Source organism: Camelus bactrianus, chromosome 19 (genome assembly GCF_048773025.1).
Source record: "Camelus bactrianus isolate YW-2024 breed Bactrian camel chromosome 19, ASM4877302v1, whole genome shotgun sequence".
Classification (NCBI taxonomy): Eukaryota; Metazoa; Chordata; class Mammalia; order Artiodactyla; family Camelidae; genus Camelus; species Camelus bactrianus.
The window spans coordinates 33,682,811-33,695,198 of NC_133557.1; the positions used below are offsets into that span (position 1 = coordinate 33,682,811).

Consider the following 12,388-nt stretch of genomic DNA (forward strand, 5'->3'; position numbering starts at 1 on the left):
AACTAGAGAAAAACCATAGCTTGAAACAAATCCATTTGAAGGTAGGTTCCAGCGTCGCAGACATTTACCCCGGAGCAGATCTGCGCCCCGGAGGAGGGAAGGAAGCCCCCCGGGACTGCGCTGGTCATGGTCACAGAGGTCTGAGTGCTCCCGCTGGTTAGGGACGGGCCCATGGGGAGCCGGGCCCTGCCCGGCCCGCTGACCTGTCCTCCCCGTGCTCTCCCAGGCCTCCCGCCGCCGGTCGGGCCCAGGAGGCCTGTGCTCTGCCCGGTCAGTCCTGTCCCCGGGGCTTTGGAGGGACCTCTGCCCTGGGTGGCAAGTCAGGTGTCCGCGGGGCGGGTGCAGCAAGGGAGGGGCGCTGGGACCTGTGTGGCAAGCTGGGCGGGTCAGCTAAGTTCCTAATTTCACTTCCTGCTGTGAAAAAAAGCCTAGAAACCTGTCAGCTAAGGAAGAAAGTCTGCCTCCCTCTGCTCCCAGATTCCAGGGGTGGGGACGGCTGAGGGCCTGGTGGACGTCCTGAGGGCTCTTCCCAGCACAGAAGGAAGTGTGTGCTTAGAAGTTCTCGTTCCAGAAGCTTCTGCACAGTTAGGGTCGTACTGTATCCCTCCGTTGCTCTCGTGCTGTCAGAGAACGATTCCTTTTCTTTAGCCACTTGGAATTTCCTGTTGCTCAGGGTTTGATTCTATTTAACTGAGAGGCAACGATGTCACTGGACCCCCTCAGCACCCCAGGGCCAGGCAAGGCCCCCCAGCGTGTGACTGTATGTGCCCCTCACGCAGCCCCAAGTGTCTGTCCCCCGACATGGAGGGTGGCTCCCTGGTCCGGGTGCCCCAGCACAGCAGGTCCGTTACTGCTCACCTGTGACACTGATCGAACTGTGGGCCACCAGCAGCACACCTGCCTGAAAGAGGCCTGTCCCTCGGGTCGGAAGCCCTCGGCCTGGACGTGACCTCTCCCGGGTGCCCGGGGGAGCACAGCCCTGACCCTCCTCAACTCAGCACGCTGATTGTGCCATAGACACCAGCGGCGTTTCTGTCTCACACATTTTCTGTGGGTCAGGAGTTGGGTGGTCCTCTCCCAGGGTCTCCAGGAGCCCACCCTGCGGTCTTGCAGAGGCCTGACGGATGGGGCGGGGGTCTCGCTGTGGGCACGTGCCACCCAGCCAGGGCTGGATGAGCCCCTCCCAGCCGGCACTGGCCTCCCCAGAGCCCTGTCCAGGAGGCCAAGGGGGACTCGTGCCTCCCACACCACTGCCTGTCACTGTCCTGGGGGTTTCGCAGGCCTGTCCTGGTCACACACGGGTGTGAACGCCGGGAGGCACGGGGCCTTTCTTGATCGGGACGCTGCTGCAGGGACCTGTTTCTGCCTGGAGGCCTCACTGCTGGAAAGGCAGCCCTTGCATTATGGCTTCAGCGTCTGGGTTGTTCCACGTGGTTCAGGGTCATGGGGGACATGGAGATTCAAGTCTCCTCACAAGCTAAAGGAAGGTCATCCCGTTCTTTCCCTCCTGTGCGCCCGCCCCGCTGTGTGTCTGTGACTCCTGGCCCCGAGCACCCGTCCCTGAAGAGCAGGCGTGGCCGAAGCACTCTCCGGGGGGGCCCCCGGGGGGCAGCGCTCCCGTGTCCTCCTCTCTTTCTTACTGTGGTGAAGTCCACGTGACATGGTTTTTCTGTTCTCTCAACTCTTCCGAATCCCGGGGTGGGGCAGTGCCACTCTCTGGAGGCTGGGTGGTGCTCAGCTGGGAGGTCGTGTTCCACAGACAGAGCCGGTCCGTTTTGTGACTGTGTGTGTAGTTCGGAGACATGTTGGTCAGGAACCTTTGTGTCCAGAATGCCACAAACCCAACTCCAGTGGGCAGAGAGAAGGACATTAGGGGCTCACCTGCATGGTCAGTCCGAGGAGGAGGACGTTGGTCTCTGGGGACCCTCCTCCAGCCCCCACGCCAGGGTCCAGAGGCCTCTGCTTGGGACATGCGCCTTCTGTGTCTGTCACTTTGTCCAGGGACAGGGGCTCTGTCCAGCCTGGGTCACGCCCACCCTGAGAGTTGGCAGGGACAGAGAGGACCCCAGTGTGGACGGTCGGGGGAAGGGCTACGCCCAGGAGGCAGAGACTTTGCAGACAGAAAAGGGCAGGCCTGGGACAGTGTGGACCGGTCCTGACTGTCCTTAGGGAGCCCGGAAGGGTCTACACCCGCCTACCCCATGGGCCTTGCTGTTTCCAGAGCCTCGACTTCAGTGTGGACGAGAAGGTGAACCTTTTGGAGCTGACGTGGGCCCTGGAGAACGAGCTCATGATGGTGGACGGAGCCGCTCAGCAGGCGGCCTTGGCCTGTTACCGCCAGGAGCTGAGCTTCTGCCAGTAAGAGCCCCAGGTGGGGGTGTGGGGTGCCGCTGGCCAGGCCGGCCTCCTTGCCTACCCCGAAGGGCCAGCCCCGGGGCGGGGGCCCTGCACCCCTTCCCGCCTACTCTCCTGTAGGTGGCTCTCGCGGTGGGGCCGCCCACTGGGCCAGTCCCGTGGCTGCTGATCAGTTTGTGGCCACAGAACTTGGGGGTCACCAGCCAACCCCCAGACTTGGTGAGAAACTTAGAAATCCCATCAGGGTCCTTTCTGAGTCCCGCTTCACGAAGTTCCAAGGGGATGGGTTTCCATTTGACAGTAACCTTGTGGCCTGGTGCCACCCCGCCTGCTGGGAAGCCATCCCAGTGGCTGGGTCCCAGGTGGGTGGCTGGGTCCCGGGTGGGTGGCTGGCCAGGAAGTAGCGGGTGCTTCCGTGCGGCCACTGGGCCGAGTACACATTCCGTTTTCTTTGGGTTTGGCTCTGGTTGAACTGACTGTTCAGGCCATCGTCTGCTCAGCAGATTGGCATGAAGTTTCGTTTTGTGTTTTGTTGATGTCCCGAAGTTACAGGAACGCTTGACGGAAAAGCGCAGTCCCCACCCCCAGGGTTTTGGGTCTCGTTAGGTGCCGCCAGATGAGCGTCCTGAGGGCAGCAGCCCTGCACACGTGGGGAGAAATACTGTGCCCAGGGTGGGGGGATAGCTCAGTGCATCTTCAGAGGGAGAAGTAGCCACCAGAGAATCTGGTGCCAGAGATGGTTTGCACGGAGCTCGAGTGGGGTCCTGCATGACCAGACAGGGCCAGGGACACCCCAGGAATCGCTTCTGCTCTAGGCGGTACCCCTCCCACGCACCTGGATGCCAGGCTGCAGGTGGCAGGGCAGTGACCAGGCAGGATCATGGCTGGCCAGCCTTGTCCCCTGAAGGCAGCCAGTCCCTGTTCTGTGCTGAGGGTCCCTGGGGCCAGAGGGGAGAGGGAGCTGGGATAAATCCTTACCTGTCCTCCAGAGGCGTCTGGAGGCATGGCACGCCGCAGGGCTCCAGGCTCAGACCTCCTGGTTCAGAAACCTGCTAGAAACTCCTTGGCACGGCAGTTGGCCTCACTCCGTGTGTCCATCTATGAAGCGGGCGCAGTGCCTGTGGGAACCGCCCTGGGAGGAGGTTGGTCAGAGCCCAGCGCCTGTGAGGCCAGCTGTGTGCACTCCTGCAGATGGGCTTGCTGGGCCCAGAGCCATGTCCCCTTCGACCCCGTCTCCTTCCTGCAGGGGCCAGGTGGAGCAGATGGCCAGGGAGCGAGACAAGGCCAGGCAGGACCTGGAGAGGGTGGAGAAGAGGAACCTGGACTTTGTGAAGGAGATGGACGACTACCACGCCGCCCTGGAGCAGCTCGCGGAGCAGAAGATCAAGTAGGTCCCGCGGGGCCCCAGCCCAGCTCTGCGGCTGCTCCCTGGCCGGAGCGGGCGGGGGACGTGGCCACCACCGGCTGAGGGCCTCCTGTCTGGTCTCAGCCGAGCCGGTGGAAGCCTAGAGGGTGCACTTGGCCGACGTCCTTGGAGAGAAGAGGGTGCGCTTTCAGGTGCAGTCTTGCTCTCACGCGGGAGTGCGGCATCTGGCCATGTGTCTGCTGGCCTCTCTGCTCTGCTCCGTCTGTCGGGGTGGGTCCCACTTGAGCTGCGCCTTCTGTACATGGCTGTGATCAGTGAGACAGGTGGACATTTTGAGAGAGGCCCAGGGAATGGCCTTGCCTCCTGTCGGCTCTGCAGAAAGGAGCCCAGAGCCCGAAACTGCTGACTGAGGGCCTCGCCCACGCAGAGGGCTGAGCGGGCTCCTGGTGAGTCAGCGGGCGGACGGACCAAAGGAAAGGCTTTCTGACCTTCCTTTCCAGGGACACAAAACCACTTCGCTGGTTCATTAGCCAAAACATTTGAGGAAGTCCAGCCTCTGCGGTCTCCCAGGCTACAGCTGGGAGGGGGCCTTTCTCACCCTGAGGGGGATGCTCCCACCAATAGAGCACGGAGTTTGGCCCCTTTCTGGAAGCTCTGGTCACCAGCGGGTCCCCTCAAGGACAGCTAAGGATGCTGCGGAAACTGTCCTGACTCAGGGTGTCCGTCCTCCTCAGTGCTGGCAAAGGGGTGGCAGGAGCTCGAACCTGGACATTGGGTCCCCAGGCAGGTTCCCCCTGCGACAGGGGCATTTGCTCAGGTGAAGCCTCAGCAGCCTATTGGTGAGGTGTGGGTGTCACAGTGTGATGTGACAGGGTCCCAGGGCCCTGGAGGGCTTCCCCCTGCCCAGTGTGCCTGCGGGCTCTGAAGCGAGGCCTGAGCAGAGGGGCTGCAGCAGAGGTGCTGGGGGGCGCTGTCCGTGGGGTTTAGCGGGTTGACCCACAGCTCCTCCTTCAGCAGAGCCACCGGGCACCCTGGCAGTGCAGCTGGGGTCTTGGCCTCTGGGAAGAGGCTTCTGGCCTGCGAAACTGCTCTCTTGCCTTAGGGATCCTGTTACAGACCAGGCACTGCCTGACCGGAGACCCCAAATAGGCCTTTCCATTCCTGTTTTTCAGCCAAGGACACTGAGGCTTGGAGCAGTGTAGTAACTGCCCACAGTCACTCAGCCGGCAATGCCCCTCCCTCCTCTCTGGAAATGAACCCCCATGTGAGCAGGGCTGGGGGACAGAGCTCGTCACTTTTGGGGGTCACCTGGAGTCTGACCCACATCCTAGGTCAACAGCTCTGCTCCCCCACGACCTGTGACTTCAGGGACCCTCCTGGGGCCACCACCTTCCCATGTGTCACAGGCCTGGGGTGGTGCCTCATGTCCGAGTTCCCAAAGGCCGGAGTCCCCCTTTCCTTCCGGGGGCTGGGAAGGCAGGACGCAGCAGCCAAGACCCTGGTCTGGGCACCAGCCAGAGTCCACACTGCCCATGAGCCACATGGAGACGGGTGTGTGAGAGTTGGGGTCTGGGCACCAAGGCCGTGCGTGTGGGTGGAGGTGTGCGTGGGCACCTGCACACACACACCTGCACGTGCACTGCCGCCAGCTCCCACACCGGATCACAGTAACTTTCAGGGAAGCTAAAAATTAACTCTTTGCACCAAACTTTAAAAAATGTTTCCAGTCAAACCTGAGGTAACAAGCATGGTCTGACTGTGAGGTGTGCCTGCCCGCCCAGCGCCCGGGCCCACCCTTGGGCAGGCGGTGGGCAGCATTAACCACAGGGGCGCTTGTGGCTGGGAAATACCGGGTTTGTCCTGCTCTGCTGCCCGGCGGGCCCCCCGCCCAGGAACCAGGTGCGGCTCTCGCAGCTCCGCTCGCTCGCGGGGGTGCCATCCTCAGTCCCTGGCTGCGCGGAGCGGGCTGTGAGGCCGCTCGGGGATCCCGGGGACGCTGTCAGTGGAGGTCGGGGCGGGGGGTGTGTTGTGGTTCCTGTGGCTGCGCTCAGCCCTGTCCCTGCCATGGACGGGGTCCCCCTGGGCCCTGGGGTGAGGCCTGGGCTGGCGGGGTGCACGGGCTCCCGGCTTGAGGCGGCCTGACCTGCGCGCGCGCCCTTCCTCTGCATCCAGCGCGGCCGCCTCCCCGCGCCCATGTGCTGCGTGCTTTCAGTCCAAGGAGCTGAGACTAATTTGCTTTGGTCTCGACTGGTCGACCCGCCTCTCCCAGCCACCCAGCAGAGACCGGGTCAGAGAACCCAGAAAGGGGCTCGAAGGCTGTATCTCAGTCTCAGAGAACCTGGCCTGGGGACACACGAAGCCTGAGGGCCGGGCAGGCGTTGGGATTTTGCCCTGTGAGCAAAGGGGCGTTGTCGGTACATTTCCAGAGACTGTCTTTAAGGCTGCGTTAGGTGTTGCTCGTTCAAAGGTAATAGATGATACATGTTCATTGTAGACAATTTAGAAAATACAAGCAAAAGGAAGAGGAAAAGCAGTGTCGCTCCTGACGCCGTCTGTGCACCCCGGCTTCTCTGTGCCGTGCTCGTGGTTATTTACGGAACGGTGTCGTGTTGCGCAGACTTGCTGCCGGCCCCGGAGCACCTCTGTGCGGGTCTGCTGCATTTTCCTGACCCTTTCCCTTGGCTGGATGTTTGCTGGATCTTTAAAAAATGTATAAAGAGTGGAGTGATGTGATCAAACTTGTATTTTTAAAATTTTTAAAAAAGGTTGAGTATTCTATTCTATTTCTTTTTCTTGGTTTTTTGTTTTTTTTTTTTTTTTTGGTGGGAGAGATAGTTAGGTTTCCTTATTTATTTATTCTTAGAGGAGGTGCTGGGGATGGAACCCAGGACCTCGTGCCTGCTAAGCATGTGCTCCACCACTTGAGCTATACCCTCCCCTCCTCAAACTTGTATTTTTAAAACTGGCACAAAGATGTTAGATTAATCACATCCGTCCAGCTGTTTCCCTACGGGACAGCTCCCCCGCCCCCCGCCCCGCTGTGTTCTTTCCCTGAAGCTCTGAGGTGAGAAGGACGCAAGACCAGCCCCGTGTTTCTTCTGCGGAGTTGTTGACGCAGACAAGCTCTGCGGAAGTAAGAGTTTCAGTCGTCTTCGGTCTAGACAGACTGGGTTTGAGAAACCCTGTTAAGCAACCATTTTAGTGAAAAAATGAAGCACTGGCACCGTTTTTCTGCTGCTGGAGACAGTTCTTGCAAAAGGTTCCTGCAGAATCCAAGGAGGCGCCCCCACCTTTTCCTCTGGTTGCTTTGGGATTCACCGTCTACAGGTTTTCTGTTGTCCGTGTCCTTGTGATGCAGGCTTACTTGTGTGTGCACTTGGGCACCAAACGCTGCCTTTTTTATGTTTTTGATAACGTGCAGGAGGTGGAAAGGCCGAGGAGAGTCAGGTCATCTTCTACCCCTGCTCCAGAGGCTGCAGGGGCGCACCCACCAGCCCCGGTGGGATTTAAGCAGGGCCCCAAGCCCCAGTGGCCAGTGCTGCGACAGGAGACTCGGGGAGGGGAGGGTTGCGGATGGCCCCTCGGGCCCGACATGACTGCCGTGTGCCTTCCAGACACCTGGAGCAGGGGTGCAGGGGGAGGCTGAGCCTGCTGCGGTCCGAGCTGGAGGTGGAGCGCGAGCTCTTCCGGGAGCAGGCCCACCGGCAGGGGGCTGCGCTGGAGGAGGACCTGCGGAGGCTGCGGGCTGAGGAGGCTGGCCTCCGCGAGAAGCTGACCCTGGCCCTGAAGGTAGGGGAGGGGTGACGGGCCAGAGGGGGGCCTCCTGCCCGAAAGGAGGAGGCGAAGTTCCGGGTCGAGGACCGAACCCTCCCCAGAGCCTTACATGGGCATTCCGGGGTTGGGAAGGGACAGGGGCAGGTCTCTCTCTGTCAACACACACATGCGCTCGTGCGCGCACACACACACAGACACACAGACACGCACACACGCACACACACACACACACACACACATACATACAGACACACACACACACACACACAGACACACACACACACACACACAGACACACACACACACCGGAAGACCCCCTTCCCAGCCTAACAGAAAGACTCCTGCCTTTCCCCGGAGGGACATCACCCCCCACCAGCTGTGGGGGCAGCAGGACAGGGGCCGAGGGGCTCCCGCGCCAAGGTCAGGGAGGGTTAGTGCGCCCCTGGGCACTAGGGCACCCGTGGGGTCAGCAGAGACCAAAGCACATTGCCCCACCCCCTGCCTGGAGCCCTGCCCTGTGGCAAACGTGGCCCTCTGGGCCATGAAGAGCATCCCACGACTGTCACGCACCCTGCGTTTGCACCCAGTGAGATGTCCCCGGCCCCCCAGGCTCCGCCTTCCTTCTCCTTTCCTAACTCAGGGCTTCAGGCTCTGCCCACACCCACCTGGCTCCTGCGCCTCTGTCCCCCAGCCCCCAAGTCTGCAGACACTGCCTTCCTCCTGGTGGACACCTGGGCTGTCACGGTGCAGCTTCAGAGCCGTCTTTAAAAATGGCACAGAAGGGACTGCCACCAGCCTTTCCTCGTGCCGCTCACGACCATCCTGGGCTCAGGCTGTGGGGGAGGTCGAGGCAGCGGGACAGGGAGGAGTGTTGCCAAGGGCTCCGTGGGGTCTGAACAGGCCACCTGGCTTGTTCTGGCCCCGAGTCCCCCCTGGAGCCCTGCTCCTCTGTCAGAGGGGGCAGACCTGTGACAGCCCCTCCTGCGCTCCCACAGCTGGCAAACCACTGGCCTGTGTCTTGTAGGAAAACAGTCGGTTGCAGAAGGAGATTGTTGAAGTCGTAGGGAAGCTCTCGGAGTCAGAGAAGCTGGTCCTGAAGCTGCAGAACGATCTGGAGTTTGTGCTGAAGGAAAAGGTGAGTCCTCTTGCTGATTCCAAGTCTTCAGAGAGGAGCCCGGGTGCTGGGCAAGGGGTGTCAGGGTCTTAGCAAAGAATGCACAGGTGACAGGATTTTTTGCTGCTAAAATTCTAGAATGCAGAGAAAATCAAGACAGCTTTCCAGGTTTTCCTCCTCTTCAGGTGGTGCCGGTGATGCCCTGCACATGGGCCCTTTAGTGACAAGGCCTGGGCCAGTGGCAGAGTCTCAGTGGTGGGGGCACGGGGAGAGGTTGGAAGCCCCCTGCCATCCCCATGGGGGGAGGAGGGGAGGGCAGGTGCAGCCCAGCAAGAAGGCAGCCCAGGCTCCAGGTGGGCGGGAGGCCACCTTCCATGGGTCTGGACCATCCTTCTGCCCTGAGACCTTTCAAACAAAGGGAGAGGAGGAGGGATGGGCGGCTGTCTCCGGAGGTGCTGAGCCGGGGTAGGGGGGTGTGAGAGGTTACTGCGCACCCCTGCCAGCCTCAGGTCCTAGCCCTCGTCTTCCTGCGTGTGTCTGGCTTTCAGCTGGAGCCACAGAGCACGGAGCTCCTGGCCCAGGAGGAGCGGTTCTCAGAGGTCCTGAAGGAGCACGAACTCAAGTGCCGGGTATGTGCCCCGCCCCCCTCCCACCTCCTGGTCCAGCCCAGGCCTGCCGGAGCAACCCCGCAGGAGTGGCCACAGCCAGCCTTCTGCCCCCGGGGTCCTCCAAGCCTGTGCTCTGAAGGGAGGGCCAGAACTCGCCTGCCCAGTGCCCGTGCCCAGCGCCCGTGCCCAGCGCCCGCCAGGCTGCCCGGCTCCCGGGCTGGCACTAACCCCAACCCTAAGGCCCCCTCTGTTTCCGGGCAGCATGGAGGGCTTCATCTTGTCTCCCGTGCGTGGCTGCTGGCATTTCCTGGGCCAGACCTGCCAGTGTGTGCCGTGCAGAGTGGGGCGCAGGTGGCGGAACCCGAGGCGTAGAAACATGGCCCAGCCCGCTACCCTCTCAAGATCACTGAGTCCAGCGTAGAAAACGTTGCTGTTTGGTGTTAAGGGTGTGGCGGCAACTTGATTCTTAATGATTTCCCTCCCCACTAACGCAAGCCCTGTTTCTGCATGCGATGCCTTGGCCGCACCAGAGGTTAAAGGTGAGCTCGTGCTGGTGTGCAGTGTGGCGTGACCCCGGCCCCCTGCCCTCCCAACCCCAAGTCCCAGGTGCCCCGCAGCCCTGCGTGTGTCAGCTGCCCACCTCCTCGGGAGCCCGGCTGGCGTGTAGTTTGTGGCTGGGGGCTGTGCCGCTCAACTGCCGGAGGGAGCTGGCCTTCCTGCTGGGTTTTCTCTCCACGTTGGGCACCTGGAACCAGCCACGCATTCGTATGTCACTTTAGTGCACAAGCGTAAACTTCCTTCTTTAAGAACTGCAACTCATCCACTTTTGGTTCTTGACTTTTTTTGGAACATCAGCAAAATATTTTACATTTCAGGACTAAGCTGCTTATTTTGAAATTTGTTCTATTTGGCGGGATGTTTTTGGCTGTTTTGAACTAACATTTAGAGCATTAAAAAAGCTTTTTAATTGAAAATAATTTCTAACACATGAAGTCACAAAGGTGAAACTAGCTCGAGTAACACTTGAGTGCCTCCGCCCAGGTTCCCAGTTGTTCACGTTCGCCCCGTGCACTGTGTGTGCACGTGTGTGTGGACATGCACACGTGGTTGTTCTTGAGCACTTGAGGTGACCCATGTGCACCGGGGCCCTGTGCCCCCAGACCAGTCCACGCGTTTCCTGAGCACAGGCTGACCCTACAGCCGCGCAGGGCTGGTCACGTGACCAAAGTCGACAAATGTCAGGAATCTTGCTGACTTCTCGGTAAACCTTTGATGGTGGGGCTTATGTGCACCAAGAAGTGAACGAAAGCTACGAAGCTGGGCTTCTCCTCCTGGAGAACCGCCCCCCAGTACCCCCTGCTTAGCGGTGGACGCCTGGTCACGTGTCCCCCCACGGATGCAGCGCCGCGCCCTGCGGCCGCGGCGTGTCAACGCTGGTTCGCCTCGCAGGGGTCCCCTCCCCTCCAGGGCAGGATCCAGCCCAGGACCAGGTGTTGCCGAGGCTGCTGTGTCTGTTTAACGTCCTTTAATCAAGCTTTGTCTTCGCCCGTTCCGGGCGGTGGTAGAAAGAACACTGTAGACTGGGGAGCTAGATGTAGTTTGCACGCTTCTAGACGCGGGTGAGTCCGAGGTCAAGGAGCCTGCAGACGCTGTGTCTGCAGGGCTCTGTTCGGGGTTGCAGGTGGCTGGCTGTCCTCTCACTGTGTCCTCACGTGGAGGGGCGAGGGGCCTGTGAGCCTGTGTTACAAGAGCACTGACCCTGTCATGGGGGCTCCACCCTCATGACCGCATCACCCCCCAAAGCCCCACCTCCCGACACCATCACGCTGGGGCTCGGGATTCAACACACGGATCTGGGGGACACATTCAGCCCGGCACACTTTCCCACAGCCTGCCTTTGCCCTTGACCTGGACATTTTCAAAGAATATGGCCCCCCCCATTTTTAATAGAAACGTTCATTTTGCTTTTCTGATATTCCCTTTGGGTTGAAGTTGTCCTTCTCAGTTGCACAGCGGAGGTGAGGTCGGTTCTGACCACCTGCCCTCGGCATGGCCTCCTGGCCCCGCTGGACAGCTGCTGGGTTTCCTCCCCTGCAGCTGATGAGTGGTTGGTGGGGAGACACTCGAAGGCCACGTGCACGTCCTGCCCTTTGTGAGAGGTTTCCCTGGGTTTGGGGCCAGTCAGTGCTTCTTGTCCACTCTGGCTGAAGGGTGGTTTTCCAGCTCCAGCATCTGCTCTGTCGGTTGGCGTTTGTCACCTGCCGTCAGCCGGCGGTGTCCCACCCGTCTGCTGTCAGTCTGGCCCCTGGGCCCCACCGCCCCCTTCATAATTGGCCACTGTGTCCGACACTTTGGGGCCCCGGTTGTGTGGGGTCTGTCCAGTGGGGCGTCTTCCGGCCGGCAGCCCTGACTTGTGACATGTGACTGTCGAGTCTTGTTCAGTCAGTTACGAACTTCCCAGCGTAACGACTGCCCTGGAAACAGCCCTTTCTCCGCGGAGCCCGGCTCCTGACAGGAAGGAGCGGCTCAGACACGGGGGTCTGGGCGCTGCCTCGGGGACAGGGCGTTTCGGCAGCCTCCCTCTGGTGAGCCTCCCTGCTGAGCGTCACCCATCTTCCCAGAGCTGCCGCCTCCCGCCTCCCTTGTGAGCAGGGCTCTGCTGGCTCTGCTGGGACCCGTGCTCCGGTTGTTGCTGGTTCTCTTCCTGTTCAGCTGTCAGTTTAGCTTTTGTTTGTCTGCTTGTTGTTTTGGGAGTTTGGGGGGGTAATTAGGTCTATTTATGTATTTATATTTTATTTAATGGAGGTACTGGGGCTCGAACCCATGACCTCGTACCTGCTAAGCACACATGCATGCTAGAACCCCCACTTCCACCACGGTTTTCTCTCTCTTTTTTTTTTTTTTCATTTCAACTGTCAGTCTTAGTTTTCTGGACGAGGCCGCCTTTGGTAAAAGGGGCTGTAAGGTGTTAGTTGCATCCTTCTTAGAGGTCCTCTGTGGTTTCGAGTTTTTGCCCCCGTCTTGGGCAGACACCCTCATGGAGTGACTCGTCCCTGGTCAGAAACCATAAATGCAGATTTTTCTTTTCTGTATTTCCACCCATTGTAACCTGAATGAGGGTGTCCCCCCAGAGCCACATGCTGAAGCCTGTGCTTCAACATGACAGTGTGA

At 60.2% G+C, this 12,388-nt stretch overlaps 1 protein-coding gene across 4 annotated transcripts in view; it reads left to right on the top strand.

Moving 5' to 3' along the window:
- Positions 1–12,388, top strand: part of NINL (ninein like) — an 85,010-nt gene that overhangs the window by 54,363 nt on the left and 18,259 nt on the right. For all 4 annotated transcript variants that reach the window (XM_074347737.1, XM_074347736.1, XM_074347739.1 and 1 more), the window contains 5 exons: positions 2,222–2,358; positions 3,602–3,742; positions 7,336–7,510; positions 8,520–8,630; positions 9,158–9,238. In XM_074347737.1, the coding sequence (XP_074203838.1) occupies positions 2,222–2,358; positions 3,602–3,742; positions 7,336–7,510; positions 8,520–8,630; positions 9,158–9,238 (645 nt within the window). The remainder of the gene's footprint in view (positions 1–2,221; positions 2,359–3,601; positions 3,743–7,335; positions 7,511–8,519; positions 8,631–9,157; positions 9,239–12,388) is intronic.